The following is a 19,501-nucleotide window of genomic DNA, read 5'->3' on the forward strand; positions in this document are numbered from 1 at the left end:
GCGGGCGGCGAGGCCGGCATCTCGACGGCGTCCTCTTCCCGTGCTGTGACAGAGGCTGAGGGGCAGCGATCCCCGTTCCCCAGCCCTGACAGCGTTCCAGAGGCGGACCGAGGCGCGGGCAGCTCGGAAAAGCCCCTATGCAGCGCGTCACCCCGAGGCCCCGCCGCCCGCTCCCCGCGGCTCCGCAGCCGGGCACCCCTGGGCGGCCGGGGCGCGGCTCCGCTCCTCTTCCCCGCCCCGGCAGCCCGCGCCTGCGCGCCCCTCTCCGCCCCATTGAGAAGCGGAGCCACCGGCGGTTTCTCAATGGAGCGCCTGCCTCTTGCCGCAGCCGCCCCGTGCGGGGGGAGAGGGGGGGGCGAGCCGCGGCGAAGCGGGGCCCGCCGAGAGCGCGGAGCCCCGGCGGCTCGGGGCCGCAGTGAGGCGGGCGGCGAGCTCCTTTGTCTGCTGCTCCCCGAGCTGTCTCCGGGCCGCGGTGCCCGCAGCACTCGCCCGACCTCTCGCTACGCGCGGCTGAGGCGGAGAGCCCCGAGAGTCCCCGCGAGCCCCGCTCCGGAGGGTGTCCGGGCTGCGCGCCGCACGGACCGCCGTAGGAACGGGGAGCTCAGGCGGCCGGGAATCTCCTCCGATCTCGGATTAGCCCGTGTTTTCCCAGCCAGCACAACTCCCATTCATGAATTTCTGAAGCCGCCTTCATTCAGTCTTTACCTAGCGCATGAAAGACATTTTTCACGTGTTAGGCTCCATGACTCCGTGGTTTTTTTTCAACCGCTTTTGCGTAGGCATCGGTGGAGCGCTGAAACGTGCTCCACGTGCGCACGAGAATAACCCCGCACCGTCTGCCTCGGTGGATGCGGCGCTGGCCGGGGGCCCGGCCCCGGCGGAGGGCGATATCCCCGCTGGGAGCCCCAGGCGGCGGTGGCCCCGTGGCGGCCCCCCGACTCGGCGCCGGACCAGCGGGGCACGGCCGGGCACCGCACGGGGACGTGCAGGCACCTCCATTCGAGGACCCAAGAATTCACTCGGTCTGAAAGAGCTCCTTTCGTTCCGTTTGTCCCCTGAAGTGCTCAAGCCTGGCAGATGACGCTATCAATTAGCCTGCTCCGACAGCAACACTCGCGCTACCTCTCCCCGTAGCGCCGGGATGCCCCTTCCCCGCACACGCGTGGCAGACAAAAGGACCCCTCCTCGCCCCGAAATCCCCGAGCGCGGCGCGCGTTCCCCTCGCCCCGGGCCCTCCCGGCCCCGCACGCCCCCGCTCCCATCCCCCGCAACCGGGCTCTCCGGCGCTGCCTCCTCCCGCCGCCCCCCCGCACGGCTCACGCGTCCTGCCACCGCCCTCCCCTCCCTCCCCGCCTCCCCCCTCGCTCAGTGGGCCGCCGCCTGGGTTACGCAGCCGCCGCCGCCAGCGCTGACAGCGCCGGGCGGGAGGGGTTTGCCCGAGCATCTCCAGAGGCGCGGCGGCAGCCCGGGACCGAGGAGCAGAGGAGGAGCAGGAGGCGGGCAGCGGAAAGAATACCTGGAATAAGGCGGATAGTAATAATAAAGGGTGGCAGGAGAAGGAGGGCGCGGGGACAGCGGGGGGACGAAGAGAGCCGGCCCGGCCCGGCCGCGGGACAGCAGCGGCTCCCGTCGGGGCATGGCCTGAAACGCCCCCCTCTCCCGTACCATGGCGGCCGACGGCGGCCTCGACGTGGCGGCAGTGGAAAGTTTCCTGGACAGGCACCCCGAGCTGGTCGAGAGGTGGCTGAAGAGGAAAAACTCGCTTCCCAAGGCGCCCGCCGGCGGACCGTCGGAGGAGCGGCGGGTCGGCGGCGGCTGGGGCGGCGCGGGCGGGCCCGGAGCCGGGGGGCTGCAGCGGAGGGCTTCCCAGAAGGAGCTGCGGAAGAGCTTCGCCCGCTCCAAGGCCATCCACGTCAACCTCACCTACGATGAGCACGTGCACGCCCGGGCGCAGGAGCCGCTGAGCAGCGTGCGGCGGCGGGCGCTGCTGCGGAAAGCCAGCTCCTTGCCCCCCACCACCGCGCACATCCTCAGCGCCCTGCTGGAGTCCCGCGTCAGTCTGCCCCAGTACCCGCCCCCGGCTCTGGACTACAAGCGCTACCTCAAGGAGCATAACGAACGGCAGTTCTTCCTGGAGCTGGTCAAGGACATCTCCAATGACCTGGACCTCACCAGCCTCAGCTACAAGATCCTCATCTTCGTCTGCCTCATGGTGGACGCCGACCGGAGCTCGCTCTTTCTCGTGGAGGGGGCGGCCGCCGGCAAGAAGAGCCTGGTCTCCAAGTTCTTCGACGTGCACGCCGGCACCCCGCTGCTGCCCTGCGGCTCCACCGAGAATAGCAGCGAGGTGCAGGTGCCCTGGGGCAAGGGTATCATCGGCTACGTAGCGGAGCACGGAGAGACGGTCAACATCCCCGACGCCTACCAGGTAGGAGCCGGGCGGGACCCGGCGTTCCGCCGCCCCCGGCTCCCTCGGCGCTGGGTTCCGCCGCCCGCCCTCGGCCCTGCCTCCCCCTGGGTGCCCCCCGGGTGGGCCTCCCGGGGATGGTACGGGGGTCTCGAGAAAGGCACCCCGGGGGGGGACAGCGGGGCTCGGCTGGCGAAGCGCTACAGCTGTGCTGCCGGCTTTCTCGGGAGCGCTGGGTGGCTCCCTGCGTTTCCCGAAAGCGTTCTGGAATTCGCTGAAGAAAAGTTTAAAGAGATGCTCGTGACGGTCCCAGTAATCATCTCCTCAAATCTCGGTCTCACGTAGCGTTCCCCGCCTGCCCGCTGCTGACATAATCTCTCTGCCTTCAAAGAAGCGTGTATTTCCACCTTTGTTTATGCCCGCTGAGACCGCATGGCATGCGTTTGCAGACCCTTTCCTAGGACTGTTATATATCCATCCCTGTTATTCTCTCGCAAGGAGTTTCCCCACGTTTTATAGAAGCTTCAGGTTAAATGGTGAAATGTAGTCTTGGCTTCGGGGCAAAAATGCTCAGGTTTCAACATGGACAGAAGTCCCGAGCGTGCAAATGCAGAACTGTGTATTCACTTTGCTAGCTCCGGGTTTACAACCCTCTCCCGCAGTTCTGGGGGTTGATTCTGATACATACGAGCATGAGGCACTGTCAGCAGTGTCAGAGTCTTTAGAAAATTAAGAACCAGAGAACTACACATTTCTAAACGAGGATCTTGGAAAGTTTTAGGAAGATGAGAGATGTATGTCTTAAAGAATTCTGGTAATAACCATTGTCCAATGTCTAATTCTTCTCTAGAATAATAACAAAAAACAACATGGGGGAAAAAAAAAAAGGTGATACTTGATGCTTTGTAACAAACCATCCAAGGAATAAACTTAGAAAAATAATATTGGAGTTTTTGTTTGAAATACAGAAGAGCTAGGCTAAATGTATTTGGGGCTGAATATTTATATTTTTGTCAACCAGTGAAAAACACCGAGCTCCTCACAGCTACGCATTAAGAGAGGTTTGCAGCCCACAGAGTTCGAAGGAAAAGAACAGAGCTTGGTAAAAAGACTACAATATTCAGCCTAAAATGACTGTTTATTGGATAACCTTTGTAAAAATCTAAGCTTGCCTTCTTCCTTTCTTCTTTCCTTTATGCCCATTATCTGCTTTCTCTTACAATCTGATTATTATTATTATTATTTATAACTTTCCTTTCTAAAACTGTACTCTTCCCAAAATGTATGCTGTTTGGGGTCAAGAAGAAGATATTCTCAATAGTCTCAAGTGAATAAACAGATTGAGAATATCTGGATTCAGCTGGAAATAGATTGGTCCCATCTTTTAGGTAGCCCTGGACACCTCTTTTGGAGGTGAGAATGCCACTGGAAAGGCAGGTGTTTTCCTAGTCATAAGGGACTATTATTTTTTTCTCAAACGTTTGTTCACTTTGTATTTACATCCCTGTGGAAAAGCCCGGCTACTTTCAACAGTTTATTGTACCTTAGAAGAGAAAGTTCTGAGCCAAGTTTATCCCGTAATTACATCAATTGCAACTTCAGTGCTTTCTGTGGAGTTCTGATTAATTCTAGTGAAACAGAAACTTTAGGCACTGTAGTTTTAATGAAAGTTTTACTCGATAATAAAAGAGGGATCTGCTTTCTGTTACATTTCCACCTTAATACAGTTCACTCTTTTACCTGGCAGGTATATACCCATTGTGCATCATTAAAAGGAGACCTTTCTAATTTAATAGGATAAAGAGCCCTAGGGAGGGCCAGATACATGTGCACAAAGTGACAGCTGTTCCATCTGAGGTCATTGTGGTGCTCACAATATCACTCTTAAAAAATTAACAAATGCAATAATATGATTTTTATCAGCATTACCACTGATGATGGAAGCGTTTAATCAACCATCAGGTTAGAAAAAAATAGCACCATCAGAGAACTTTGTCAAAGTGATGGATGAAGATGGAGAAAAAGAGGTGAGAGAGCAGCACCATTTTGTCCATTGAAGAGAATGTTTACAGTGATGCTACTCATTTGGTAAGGACAGGCCTTTCATTGCATTAGGTCAGACCAGCACCTCTAGGTTAACGTAATGGCTTTCTGCTTTTTAAATTAGCAAACTTATTTATAAAGAGGTAAAAATATTTCCACATCATTAGTTACCTCATTTCCAATATTGGGAAATTTATTTTATGATCATGTGACCGTAATAAGCAACAACTATGAATATCTTAGTGTAGCTTGATTTATAAACTTGATATGAAGTAAGTGATTGAACAAACACTTCAGAAGTTCACTGCATCAGAGAATTTGAGAAATATTTAATTTATGGAAAGGTTTAGGTGAGTGCTATATAACTAAGTCAACAGATGCAGAATTCATTCATGACATTAAAAGTTTTTTGACTACATTGTTGTGTGATTAAGGTGGGTTTTTTTAACTGTGTAAACATTTGTAAAATCTGTAATTTAATTTGTAAGAGTCCTACAGAATTTTTCAAAACAGGAGCGGAGATAGGCACTTTCTTTGCATTTTGGAGTCAGTTTTAAACACTTTATCCTGGAAGTAATCCTGTTGAGTGGTAAGTTGAAGTCCTAGTAAGTTTAGGTTTTAAAATATGGCCTTGGATCCTTTTCCTGTATTAATTCTGTGAAGCTTTATTGACTCCTTATGCAAATAATCCAGTAAGTCTTGAGCATGTGTGTTTGAAGAATCAGTTCATATTAGCAAGGAAAGAAGGACTTAAGTGTCCTTTGAGTCTCCCTTTAACAAAGCATAGATGTAGTTTTTACACAAGTATGAAACATATTAAATATATTGTAAGTAGACAGAAGGAGTATTAAATCTTTATCCAAAGATCTTATGAGTTGTTTAGAAATTTCCTTTTTTTTCCTCACTGTTTAAAGCTGTGGATTTTTCAAGTAATCCCTTCTTCTTACAGATCTTCTATGACATCCATCTGAGATTCTTGATCATTTCTATTTTGTTCCATCTTTTAGAGCAGCATTTAAATAACAAAATTTGAAATCGCAAGGAATGCTTAGTTACTGCTGTAGTTTAAGATGTGCAAAAGTTTGGATTTAATTTAATAGCATCCCACATCCTTCTGACTACTGAAAAATCTTGCTCTTCAGAATAGCAAGTATATATTAGAAAGTATTGAAAAAATGTTTGGCCATTTGGCAGCGTCAGCTGAAAAAAAAGTTTTCTGTACATCTTATGTTAAATTTGGAATTTAAAAAATAGCCTTAGAGATAAAATGGCTCCCCAGATTGATGTTTTAATAAAGTAAAGAGAAAAGAGAGAAGAAATATTAAAAGGAGTTATGCTAGGACATGAGTTCTTCGAAACTGGAGAAAGGGTAGTAAAAGATGATTAGAAGTGATTTTTTTGGGACAGCTCAAGTCTTTGAAAAGAATATTAAAACTACCTTATTGGAATTAAAATCAAACCAAATGAATGACCTTAATAGTGCCTTGCTCTGGACTTTGTCACATTTATGCCAAGTAGAGTAGTACTCCACGGCAGACACAAAGAGAAAAAGGTTCTCCTTCCAGGGGAGGGGCTTTTGATGTAGGCAGTAACGAACAGATGGGAAGCACGTTTTATTACATGGGATAACTACTTGTTACCATCAGTATTAACAGTGTGTCTGTTTCCATTTTAAAGAGCAATTACAGCATTAAAATCCCTGGTCCTGGGAGAGCTAGTTCTGTGGATAGGAAGCATTTATGAGCTGTCTTGCTTCGGCTACTGGCACCAGCAACTCCTGCATACATCTCTGTACTGGCTCTCAGTGCAGACAGAGGTTGCACCTTTTGATAGCATGAAAGATGGCAAGCAGAATAAGCAGTAATTTAACAAAAAAGAAAAAGTTCTCTTTTTTTTTTTGTGTTACATGGAACAACTTTTGCCATGCATTAAACATGACTAGGAAGCATCATGGGGTACACAAGAGATAATTGCAACAGTAAAGAACTAAATTGCTCCAGTGTGCTCTCCAGGAAAGAGCACGCCAGTCTGTCATACAACGTTTCAAAACAGTTAAATTTGTGAGTCCATGGAAAGCAGCCTCATGCTATCTGTAGCCACTGAGGTAGGAAGGCATGCTTATGGCCCACATGGGGCACTAATGCCACTATACCTTTTGTTTCTGCCTCAGCCCAGGAGCCTGCTTCTTAGAGAGTGGATTCTGAGCGAAGTGTAAAGCATCTTGGGACCTTCCTAGGCTGTGCAACACACTATATTGCTGATAGAAGGAATATTGTGAGAGAAGAAGCCAGGCTACCTCATGGGCCAGGCCATACACTGACCTGTTTACCACATCAGGGCCAACACCTCATGACTGCCCAACACCTGAGTGTGCCTGATTCATTTTCTGGAGAAGGGTGCCCAGGTGGGTTCTGTTTTCAGGAAGGCTAAATCTGAAGCCTACCCCTGCTCAGGTGTAAGGATTTTGGGGATAATTTGCTGTTACTAAGTAATTATCAGCAATAGGGTGTGGCACTTATAGACAGTGCTGAAGTAGGCTGTGTTGATGACATGAAGTGATGAATGTGACTTCCTAAAGTGAGTGTAGAGTGGAGGACTTTATGTCATCAGCAGATTGGTAGGTTTGGATCTTTTTCTTTATCAAAAGATGTTTGGTCTGTTTTCTCCATTGCTTTAATGGAGTAGCTACTCGGCATCCCAACCATTAGCTATGAAAAAAGCTGTGGTGGTCAGGGCTGGCTTTTCATCACTTCTTCCTACAGAAGTCCCCTGGGTTAGTTTTCCTCTTCCCTTGTAAGGTCTACTTTTATCAAGCTGTCAGACTGGTTTATCAGTTAGTTAGCCTGTCTGTCTGAAGAAACAAAACAATTTATTTATTTATTTATTTTTTTAACCTGTCACCCCTGCTGGAACTTTCTCATGTTGTGGGTAGGAAAGCGGGGCCCTCCCTGGCCTGTAACTCCCCAGGCTACTCTGAAGAGAGGAGGCTGTGAGTTCCCTGGTACTGTCTTGGTGCTGGAGAAGTATGGTGGCATGCTTTGAAGTCCAAAGCCTTTTGATCTGGTTTATTCTTGTCTTCGCCAGTTTTTGCTGTGGAAAATGAAATTAGGAATCTTTGGGGGAGGTGAAAACAATGCCTGCTTGCATCTCTTAACTTGTCTGAGTCCGTGGTGATTTAAAGGAGCAGAAGTGCTTGCATCTTGCTTTACTTTGCCCCAGGTAGCTTCTATGGGGACACGGTACAGGCTTCATTAAACTGCTTTAGGGTTTATTTAAGGAATATATTCTGGAAACCAATAGCTACAAAAGCATTTGTGGGTAACTGAGTATAGGTCTTCTAAGTGGTGAAGAAGCAGTATTGATAAGATACAGAAAGGGTCTCAATCTGGATTATTCTACATGTGTTATCTGCACCCTGTTCTGCAGTGATCTCCTTTTTGTCTAGATGAAGTTTACAGCCTCAAGTAGAGGCAGGTTCAGGATTTCTTCACTGTGGGGTTTTTTGTGTTTGTTAGTTTTCTGTTTTACTGGAGTGAAGTTAACATTTGTTGAGGGGTAGGAGAGTAGGCATTGCTGGAATCCCTACTTTTGAAAGAGCTGCCATTTTGTATTTCATGGAGCAAATTAAACTGTTTCTACTTGTCTGCCCCAGCTCTGGGTGATGTCTGCTGGTGAGCTTCACCTGGCTCTGCTTAACTGGAAAAATCCAGGTTTGTGAAAGGATAAGGAGTATTCATCTTGCCTTCCCTGGTGAAACTGATGGCACAGGTGAGGCAGTGTTTGCCATCACTTAATTCAGAACTGCTAACCTTTATTTAGTTTGAGGATTTGGGATTCTCTTATGTAGATATTGTAGGAATCTTAACTTTAAGTACTCAACTGTTTGCGTATTTGGAAATGCAGTTAGAGAAGTTAAGAGCTTCAGCTTTTTGCTGTGGTGTTATATATGATACAGTTCACATTATATTTAAAGATAAAAGAGATTTTTCAAGTCTTCTCCCTTTTCTGATGTTCTGTCTGGGTTATTTCATCACAGGTCATTTTATCTGCTGTTTGTTTTGGTGTGTTTTGTTGTTGTTGTTTTTTAGAACTAGTGAGCATGAATATTAGCCAAAGGAAAAAGTAGATTTAATTTCATTTCTGTTAATATAGTTTACTTATGCATGTCAGGCACTTTTTTTTCCCCCTTTTGTCCTATGATTTTCATGTTCTTATTATGCTGTGGAATTACTTGTACATGAAAAAAATGTATTTTTGACCACATCCAGAATAAGAAGGTAACTCATCAGTAGAAGAATTGGGGTCAAATAAGAACTAAAGATGAGAATATAGACAAACTAAATATTAAATGGCAAACATTTCTAAAATAAATGAAAATAATCTAATGAGAAGTGAGTTTAGAAGATAAGTGCAAAAAAAAAAAAAAATCTTAAATCATCGCTTCTCACCTTATGAGAATTCTGCTAGTTTGGCCAGTGATAGCAATAGGAAGCTTTAAGTCTGAAAGACAAATTGAAATCAATACTTTATGCTCATTTAGCTGACTCTACTGAAAATCTCTGTTAGACGGATCTGGCTTCCATTGCACTCATGTAAATCTATACTTACAGTAGATATTCACTTATCTAAGTATATTTGGTGCTTGGCTTTGTCTTTCATGTGTCTGTCTACTCATTTTATGTATGAGCATTACTAGAAAGATGGTATGAAAGACAATATCAGGGGGTGTTAGGAGGGGATATAATTTAGATTTTTTTTTAATCTACTAAGCTCTAAGAACAGAAGGGAAATATTTTCCACTCGCATGGCATGATGAACGGTGTAGCATAATATAGTTCAATTACATATTTGATTAGGGTATTTCGGTGACTGTGAGAATGGAAGTACCTAAACCTGCAGTTCTAGTTTTAGCAGAAATCCCATTACAAGACCAAATAAAGCTGTGGATTTGCTTGGTAACGGATCTTGCTGGTCTGCTTGAATGGTTTTAGATTTTCCAAAACAACTGGATGTTACTTTTAGTTATTTACAGTTTCATGTTGTATTCCTTTTCTATGGAATAGTACAATTCAAAAGAAAAAAGTACCCATACATCATTACACAAGTTAATTTGTTTTACTCTTCTACAACAACCCTACTGAGTAACTATGAAATAAACAGCTTGAGCTAATGATTCAGCAGTGTGTGTTTGCAGGATAATAACTGTATGCAATCTGGGTTTAATGTGTCCAAAGTGCACTTTTTAAAAATTAGAATGGCTAAGATTAATAACTACTGGTTTATCACAATAATATTTTAAATTCGTTGTTCAATGATTTTATATTTCTATAACACTTGAAGCCACCTGTTGCTCCCATGCAATCACTTGCAGGAGCTAGGCTAACCTATAGATAAACTTCTGCTGAGAGACACAGGAGTTTTGCTGGGTTGTTTTTTTTTTAGGGAAGTATAAAATATAAGTATATATATTTAATTTTATGTAAAGCATTGCATGGCTTAAGAAAAACAAACAAAAAAACCCACTGAGTTTAGGAGAACAGCATGAAGAAGTGGTTGGAAGTGGGTTTGGTGTGAAATGGGAATATGGGAGGATATTTGTGGCTGGTTCTCAGCAGGGCTTCTGTGTGCCTGCTACCAAAGTGCCCAGGGCCACTGTGATGGGGCAAACAGTAGTGAGTTTTATCTCTAAATATTTAAAACTAAAATTAGTGGAAAAAACAAATCTTATTTTCTTTGATTAGTACATGAGCAGAGTAGAAATGCACGTAAGGTGCCATAAATGATTAGATTACAACTTAATTTACTGTACTGGTATCAGCATTCTATTGGTAGTTTGTTTTGAAGGAAGAACAACAAAACTATTTTGTAATGATCTGAGTGTTGTCCTGCAGAGGGATCTCAATCCCACTGTTGATCAGCTCTGAGTATGAAGCGTGAGATGTGATTATTATTATTATTATTATTAGCTTAATATTCATGTCTGAAAACTTGTTAGTGCTTGCAATTTTTTAGGTAAAGAAGTAATTTTCTATACTATTCTATTTTTTGCTCCAATGCTTACATAAGTAGACAATATGTGCTGTTGTGTCCATTCTTCAAGTAAGAAATGTAACAGTGATTTAAATGGGAGAGGTAATATAACACACCCTGACTAAATAAAGAAAACCCTAAACTGCTGATGCATTTAAAACCAAAATGTAAATGTTATCACTTGATTATCACTTTTCTCCCCTTGAAGTCATCTTTTTTTTTTTTTTTTTTTAGCTCGAAGTATATATAGACTTGTTTTTAAATCTGGGATTTTAATGATTTTGAGTGTCAATGTTCCTTACTCTTCTGAAGAATTGTTATAGGAGTGACGAAATGGAGTTGGCTGAGATTTTCTATTCTTTATCTGTTTTACTCATTTTATTTTATAAGAAATATTGCTGTCACTGATTGTCGCTAGATAACTGTGCTTATTGGAAGAATTAGGTTTTAGATGCTGGGGAATAGTGCTACTTTGTTCTCCTGCTGCCTTTTGTCTCTGAGGCTTTTAGAGACTTTGCAGAAGTTGACAGAAATGGCTGCAAAAATCCTTATGTTGAAGACACTTAAGAGATTGGTTTACTTAGTTGGTCTTTGTGTGCAAGTTCTTCTACAAGGTTTTGCCCATATTTACTCTTGTGTCTTATTGCTTTATTTCTGCTCCTTGTTCATGCACAATGTAACTCGTACTGTTTGTGGCATTTTAACTTTTTTTTTTCGGAGAGGAGTATCCAGAACAGATGCCTTGATTTACTTGTGTTTTGGCTTTCTTATATTATGCTTTGGGTCTGGACAATATGCTGTTTTTTGGATTGCTCTTTTCTTATAAAAGCTTATGAATTATTCTATACTCATAGGAAGCATGATTAAGAAATCTAGCAAGTCTTTTGATGTCAGTTTCTCTATTTCTACAAATGTCAGTGCTCCTACAGATCAGTTTGCTGTTAAGTTAAAAAAAATAAAAATAAAAAAATAAAAAAAAACCCTTAATTCACATATTTATATCCTGCAGTGCAGTAGTACCTTCTTAGGTTAACAACAATGCTGACATCCTTGCTCTTATATTAATTTTGATGCTGAATAGCTAACTGTGAATCAGTAATTTAAATGCAGGATATTCAAAGGAACTTTGAGGTATTTTTATGTTTTTGAGCCATTCCTAAGGAAAAACTAAATAGTGAGCAGTCCTGTCCCACTGCGAGTGTCTCTTGTATTCTTCTGTTTTGTATGATTAACAAGCAGTATTTTCAAATTGTCAAAAGAGATACCTTTTGTAGTTGTCAACTTCAGTTGGGTCATCTAGTTCATTTTACTACAGTTAGACATTATATCTCATGGACATCTCATTGCTGAAATTTTTTTCAGAAAGATTTCATCCTGCATTATACCATTTGACTCTAAGCTAAGTTGTTTTAGGAGCATATTTTTCTTATAATCATTCTGATAGTATCGGCATTAATTGCACTAGCTTTGGTAAGGATATAGGAAACAAGTTTTCTTTTTCAAGTTCTGAGGGCTGTGTTTAGACTAACTGTACCTTTGCTAACAACTGTGTTTAGACTAACTGTACCTTTGCTAACAACTTGTGAACCACCTACTTAAACTGAAAATCAAACCTGAATTCTAGTTGTTCAGAAATTGACTTCATTATTACCCTAATCTATATAATTTCTTTAATTGTCTAGGGAGTGAGGGGAAGATCTTTTTAGATTAAAAGCAAGAACAAGAGCATCTCATGGGAGTTGCGGAGGTCCTCTGTGACCTTCTGTGAAAGATTTCCTGTTGTTAATGTTTTTCAAGATTTTCTGAAGCTGGGAATCATTATGGAATGTCTATGTTCTTTCAGCAAGTGATAAAATTTGTAGCTTTTAATGAGATTTTTTGCCTCTTTATTTCACTGTGAATTTTATTTTTATAGACCCTCCCCCCCTTTAAGTATAGCTGTTCCATTTTCATAATGGTCAGATTGTTTAGTGACTACAGATCCATGGTTAATTTGCTGCTGGTCTCCAGGAGGATTAAACCTTAAGACTTCTCATTTTCCACTTCCAATCCTATCAACAGTACACCTAATTAACTTTTTTCAATCCTTGCCCAGTACCTTTATATCTTCCATAGTCAGAATTAAACTAATCTTATGAATACAGAGGTCATTAGAGGACTTGACACACAGCTTCTGGGCGTTTTTGCTGCTCACAACTTCTGTTCAAGGCTCTAGCGTTTCTGATAGTTTAGTTCTCAAATTGTAGTCCACACTTTTAATGTTGTTCTCACAATTACAGGAACTAGAAATTAAATGTATTAATGAAAGTTGATATCATGATAACATTAGGATTACAGGATTTAACTCTGCCCCAATTTGTCCTTTTATAGAATAAAAGCTTTGTAGTATAAAAGCATGAAAATATTTTTCTTGCTGACTGCAAATCTCTAAGTAGATCCAAAAAGAGCTGAGACTAAGTGTTATTGCTCCAGCAGTTGAAATAGCAGCACTTGAACTGATGAATCAGTCTTGCTCTCTTCCTGTCATTGACTGTCACATTTTACAGGGCAATATTTCCCCAAAGAAGAGTTTACAATCAATAAGCAACTTCAGACAAGATGAGATTTATCCTCCCAAATAACCACTCCTTGTTGGCAGTTCAAATTCAAGTTCAGAGTGCCTAAGTCATTACATTTGCAATGTCTCTGGCATCTAGCAACCTCATTATGTAGAAGTAGGACATTAAAGATAATTGATTTTTTTTGTTGTTTGTGTTAGCAGTGTTTTTTAACAATCTGAAGTCTTGACTTCATAATTCCTGACTGTTCCTGCATGAAATTATTGCTGATATAATTGCAATTGTAGTGAAGTTTCTCTCAAAATTAGGTATACTTTATATCTAGTCTATCCCTAATTACTGAATAACTCTTCTTTACAAAAAGAAACCTAAAAGAGGATGCTGCATTTGTAGCATCAACATTGATATTCCCTAACAGCCAGGAGCCCAGCACAGGTGCCTGTTATGCTACAGGCTGTTCTAAAAAATGGGGTAATAGTTTGTATCATAAAATGCTTGCAGTCTAACGGAATTCTTCTCTCTGATTTAGCAGCTTTGTTATCAGCTGCTAAACAGGCCTTCTTGCTCAAGGTCACTACCCTGTAAGTAGAGGTGGATGTAAATTTTGTACAAGCTCCTCAGCCTTCACAGTTCACACTTGCGTATTGAGTTTTTATTGATGCAGTTAAATTCAGCTAAACATCTCAGCTAGATCCTACCATGTGCATACTATGAAGATGTAATAAATGATGAAAGAAAACTAGGACGGAGGATAGGTGTGAAAAGGGGAAGGTCTGAGACATAATGCAGGTCATCCAGTCACTTCTCGTGTGTACTGCATATCTCAACAATGTTAATGCTGGTAGAAATAGTATTTCATTGCTTATGTCTCCTTCATTGCTTTTTGAAAATGGCACTGAAAGGAAATTCCTGCCTGCACTTCAACAAGAGGTTAGAGACAAAGTTTCACTTTGCATCTTGATTACTTCTGTTTTTTTACTGAGTTCTTAATTAGGCTTGCCTTAATCTCTTCCTTTTCCCAAATAAAAGTTTTTCTATATTCCTCTTCTTCACTGTTTCAGGTATGCTAGGGAACTGAACTACCTTTTACAGAAGGTTAAGAAGTGGATAATCTGCTATCAGATGATGAAACCCACTTAGTTGTTGCATATCTGGGACTGAGGCTGTTTGATTGCTCTGGGATCCCTGTGCCTCCCTTCTTCCCCTGTAGAGACCACAACAAGGAACACAGACAGGAAACTTCCAAAATCCACATGAAATATGATGTGGTATAGCAGCAATTAATTCCGGATTGCTAGTCCATTCTGTGCCTGCTGTTCTCCATAGAGTCCACTAAGGAATACAAGACCAGTACCTTTGTCACATCTGTTTGCAGTACTGGCGGCTTGTACTATAGAGATACCATTTTGGACAGGTTCAGAAGCCTCTGCGTTGCATGATGCTGTCCACTGCAGGTCAGATGGTGCTTTGACTGTATAATATGGGTGTTCTGGTTTTCCTAAGCAAACTGTTAAACACAAATATCTCAAGGGAAGCTCACTGTCTTATCAAAGACTGCTTATTAGTAATTTGCTCTTCTTGAAAGGAAAAAGTGCTTAATACACTCAAGACAGAAATAGGTCTAAGGAAGAACAACAAACCCTAATGAAATTAGAATTAAAATAGGAAAAATGGTATAATAAACAGATTCAAGAGCTCGGTATTCTGTGGCAGAAGAGTGCTATAGCTTGCATATGAATATCACAATTGTTATCAATTATTGGTGTTAAGAGGTCTGAAAATTTGCACAAAGGAATAAAATACCGAAATGTTTATGTTAATCTTAATGTTGATTGAGTGCAGGTCACTTAAATCACATTATTTTTGAAGTGACAATGATATTTCTATATCATCTACAGATCACAACAGGGGAAAAAATGTAAGAATAAGATAGTCTGGAAAATGTGTCAATGTTTAGTATCGATAAAGATTTAATGATTTCTTTTTCTTGTCAGAATTAAATTTTATCTTAATTTAAGGACTGTATGGATGTAAGAATTGCTCTTTCATCACAAGACATAAATATGTGGAGATATTATTTTGCAGCTGATATTGTCCAAACCTTTAAAATCAAAACTCTTGTTTCTATTTGTAGAAGAGTTTAGTTACCTTAGGTTGGGAGTGCCAGAACTGGTTGCAACCCAAATGCTAACTTTGTCCTGACAGATTGGAGCTGCCAATTCCCTCTCCAGTTGATGGTAGAGTTATTGAAGATGATTCTCTACAGAGATTGACTTTGCAGTAATCTTTCAGCAGTACTGTTTCATGGCAGAATAGTTATCTACGCAACACCATGCAAAAAAAATTTGAGTTCAGTTTCTGGAAGTTACTGGAAGTCATTTTCAGCTAAGATTTGAATAATGCTCTTTAAAGCTTTTTTAACTTCAAATGTTAATGTACTTAATGAAGTACTTCAGAAAATTGTATAGAAAATGTGTAATACCTCTTTTAGCTCTTTTGTTTGTATGCATGGTAATCTTTCTTCAGTGGTAACCAGCTGTGTGGATTCTGCAGTAGAAGCTTAAACTGCATATCCAAACAATGTACAGTTTCCTCTTCAGGAAGCTATACATTGAGAAATATACTGGCATGAGGGGTCTTTCTAAATCAAGATGTTCTGATAATAAATTCTCTGGAAAGAACGAAAGTTTTCTTGAATTTCTTAGTAAAAACGTCTGTACTGCAGTGTAATACAAATCCTTACAGCAAGGCATATTTGACTTATTAAATTTAAAGTGCAGCAGGCAGAGAGGTATAGCTAACAAGTGTTTCCATCTGTTTACCAGAAATTATGGGCATCTGCAAAATATAGATGTGAAATGGCAGTATGTATGTGCATGTAAGATTATGTAACTAACACCAGATATCAGTCTTAAAATATCATTCAGTAAGTATTCTATACAGCAATGGGACTTATTTTAAAGTGAGCAAATGTAATTTGATCTAAAGATGTGGTGTTGTCACCCTACACACATTTTTTTCCATTTCTGTGCTTTTGAAGATGGTGGTTTGTCACTCTTTCACAGTTAGTGCATTCTAAAATGTCTTACAAGTATTAAAGCACTTGGAATACTTGCTAATCTTACTTCAAAGACCAATTTATCAGTATGTTTACTCTTAACATTTTATCACCATTCTTATTTGATTGTGAGATTAGAATGGAAAGCAACGTAAGCAGACTTATGCTCATAGTACATGTTCTGTATTTTTTGAGAAAGTGGATGCTTTGTGATCAATGAGATTATACTAGATAATCTAATAATAACATAATTAAAAGATTTTTGAACTTTGCACTAACACAGTTCTGAAACTTAGAAGCAAGTGGATACAAAATCATATGAAGTCGTGCATTTAAAACAACCTCTTCCGATTCAGTGTAACAGTAAGAAAACCTTGTTTGATGATAATACAGTCCTTGGTCTTAAAAATTTCAAGAATGAAGAACACTACATAGAATCACACTTGAAAATTTTATAATTAAATTTATAATTGGGGACAAAATAACTAACAGAAAGTATGGCAATAACACAGGCAACAACATAATATTATTTTCCTCAGTGTCTTGCATAGTAAAGTACCCTGCTACCTGAAGGAAGCTCAAATATACAATATGCATGTTAATATTTCCTTGTTTTCTCTTGAAGGATCGCCGCTTTAATGATGAGATTGACAAATTGACTGGATACAAGACAAAATCTCTTCTGTGCATGCCCATAAGAAACAGTGATGGAGAGATTATTGGTGTGGCACAAGCAATAAATAAGACTCCTGGAGGTGCCCCCTTTTCTGATGACGATGAAAAAGTAAGACTGCCTTCTTCTGTTTTCTTGTATGTAGCCTGACAGACTCTTCTTAGGAGTACCTACTGCAGGTATTACGCATAGAAGACGTATTCTTTAATATTACTGACTTTGTAATTAAGTTGTAATTAGTTAATTTCTCAGGTACGACAATGCTGCAGCATTTTATGTACAATTTATTTCCTCTTTTTTTACCAATTAGAGTGGAGGGAAGAGCTGGTGTTAGTACTTTGTTCAATTCGTATCTTGATAAGTTTTTATCGCTCCATGTTATATTAAAAACTCCTACTGATCTGTTTTCTAATGCTTTCTTAGCTTTTTTAAAAAATCTGAGTTTGTCTTAGAAAATCAACTGTAAAGCAGAAAAGCTGATACTTGTTTTATGAAACTTACGACGGACATACTATTATTGCTTTGTTCTCGTAGCTTTTTTTTTTTTCCCAAATCTTTAGCCCTTAAAATTTTAGCTTCCTTATTTGGCCTGCAATCTATTACTTATGTTTGAAAACCCCTTGTTCGTGTGTGGGTGTCTTTCTATATCGATCCTTCATGACATAGTCTGTTTCATATAGGTTAAGTTCTTTGTAGATTTTAACTTGCAGTACAGAAACTAGAGTTTTAGAAACCTATTCTCTAGTAAATTTAGAAGCTGTGAAATTAAGGGTTTTGCCATCATTGTGGGGTAACTCAGAGAAACCTTAAGATATTAAATTGTATTAAGAAGGAAAGACTGAGAACATTAGTACTGATGTATTCTTTATAGATGTTAATGCATATGCCTCCCCCACTGTAGAAATAATACCATGAGTAGCTTCTGTTTTAAGTTAGGCAATTTCAATTAAAAATAAACATAATGAAGAATTTGTATCACCTATAAATGAGCTGTTAGATGCTGATTCAGAATGAAATGAAGTCGGTAGAATCTGTTGCTTTACGTTCAGATGACTTGTCAGTCTAACTATTTTTATAAAGATCAGGTGCACTTGGGAGCTTAATACCATTAAGGTATGGGGAGCAGCCTTTTGTGTTAATGGTGTTTAAGTGCTTAATGTAAAACGTATGCTGTAACATAAAACATACATCTGTTCTGTAAATGCAAGAGACCTTGCCGATTAAACTTCAGCTTAACACTTCATAGATTTTATGTTAGACTTTTCATGCAATACTCTAATGGGAAGCGTTAACCTCTAAATAAAATCTTTCAAAGAATTGGTTTTTGTTGAAACAATAGCTTTTTTTTTTAATATTAACACTCAAAGTATTTGGAGAAAAATAGAACTAATAGTTTTCTGTTTCTCAAGCAAACATTGTGTGATGATAAACTAGCTGCGGTTTTCTTGTTCATATGTTGGTGTGTTTTGTTTTTTTTATAAAAACTATCTGTAGTAATAAGTTTCTTTGTGATAGTTTTCGTATAAAATCCTAAGCTTGCTCACTTAAAACCATCACCTCCTCTGAATGTTCTCCACAGGATATATGCCTGTGGCATATACACTAACATTATTCTAGGGGATGTTACGTTTACCCCTTTATGCTATCATAAAGCATAGGAGACTTTCAAATCCCTATCAAAGGATAAACACTTATTTTCTTCTTTCTGTCTTCTTCACTAATATATATCTGGACAGTAAAGGGAGTTCAAGTAGCAACAAGGAGGATTTTTGAATTAAAACTGGGGAAAATGGGAAATGGTGCTACTCAAGTCAGGATATCTACACCTGAGTATGAAGGGAGAATGTGAATGAAGCCAAAAAATGACTGGAAAGAAGAGGGTAGAGTCAGCAAGCTGCATAGCAACTCTATCCAGGAAAGAGAAATGGAATATCCTTCAAGAATGTATTATGAAACAATGCACACTTCTGTTTTAGTGTAGTATTGAATCTATTTTTTTGTAAAAGTGTAGGTAGAGATGGACTTTGCCCCTGAAACTTACTTACGCTGTCTCAAAAGCAGCTAATGCTTGACAGAAAGCCATTGTTGGTGTATTGTTACATGTTGACATTCCTGTGCTATGACAAAGAAGAGGTGACAAGCAGTACCTGTTGGAAAGAGAAAATCCTGCCTCATTGCTTCACTGCAGTAGATGGGAATAATGTTTAGAATCAAGACAGTATGACATAAATGAAATGTCTTAAAGCTAAACTAACCTTGGTTTTTCAAGGCTGTGAAACATTGCACAAATCAAACTCATTTTCTGTAGAAAGCATAGGAATGTATTTATGTACTCCTTTAATCTGTTATTAAACGGCAATTTTTACTTGTTATTTATGTATGGCAATACAGGATTTGAGGATATGAATCTTTATATGACTAATGTCTGTTAATAGTTTCATACTCTGATTTGTAGTGTAGTGGGAGTAATTCAAAATGGATAGTGTTTTGTGAAATATGGTTACGCAAAGGAATGTCTTGCCATCCAGGTAGGAAAATCCTTGCCAAGTGAAATACAACAAAGTGAATACACAGTAGCTGAGAGTGTAAAGAAGACATAATCGTTCTTATATCTTCTATTAGCTATCAGATATCTTTTAATAGAAACAGTTATGAGCAAATATTTTACATTTAACATAGCGCTTTCTTGCTGTTAAATAGAGATCTTCAAGCAGTTATTCTAAACAGGACAA

At 40.6% G+C, this 19,501-nt stretch overlaps 1 protein-coding gene across 2 annotated transcripts in view; it reads left to right on the top strand.

The window, feature by feature from the left end:
* The first annotated feature begins 1,436 nt into the window (after positions 1-1,436).
* The window catches only part of PDE11A (phosphodiesterase 11A), a 127,832-nt gene continuing 109,767 nt past the window's right edge, over positions 1,437-19,501 (top strand). For both annotated transcript variants that reach the window (XM_085228128.1, XM_085228127.1), the window contains exons 1-2: positions 1,437-2,428; positions 16,722-16,880. In XM_085228128.1, the coding sequence (XP_085084254.1) occupies positions 1,667-2,428; positions 16,722-16,880 (921 nt within the window). In that variant the 5' untranslated portion in view covers positions 1,437-1,666. The remainder of the gene's footprint in view (positions 2,429-16,721; positions 16,881-19,501) is intronic.

This window comes from Meleagris gallopavo, chromosome 7 (genome assembly GCF_905368555.1).
Source record: "Meleagris gallopavo chromosome 7, MGAL_WU_HG_1.1, whole genome shotgun sequence".
NCBI lineage: Eukaryota > Metazoa > Chordata > Aves > Galliformes > Phasianidae > Meleagris > Meleagris gallopavo.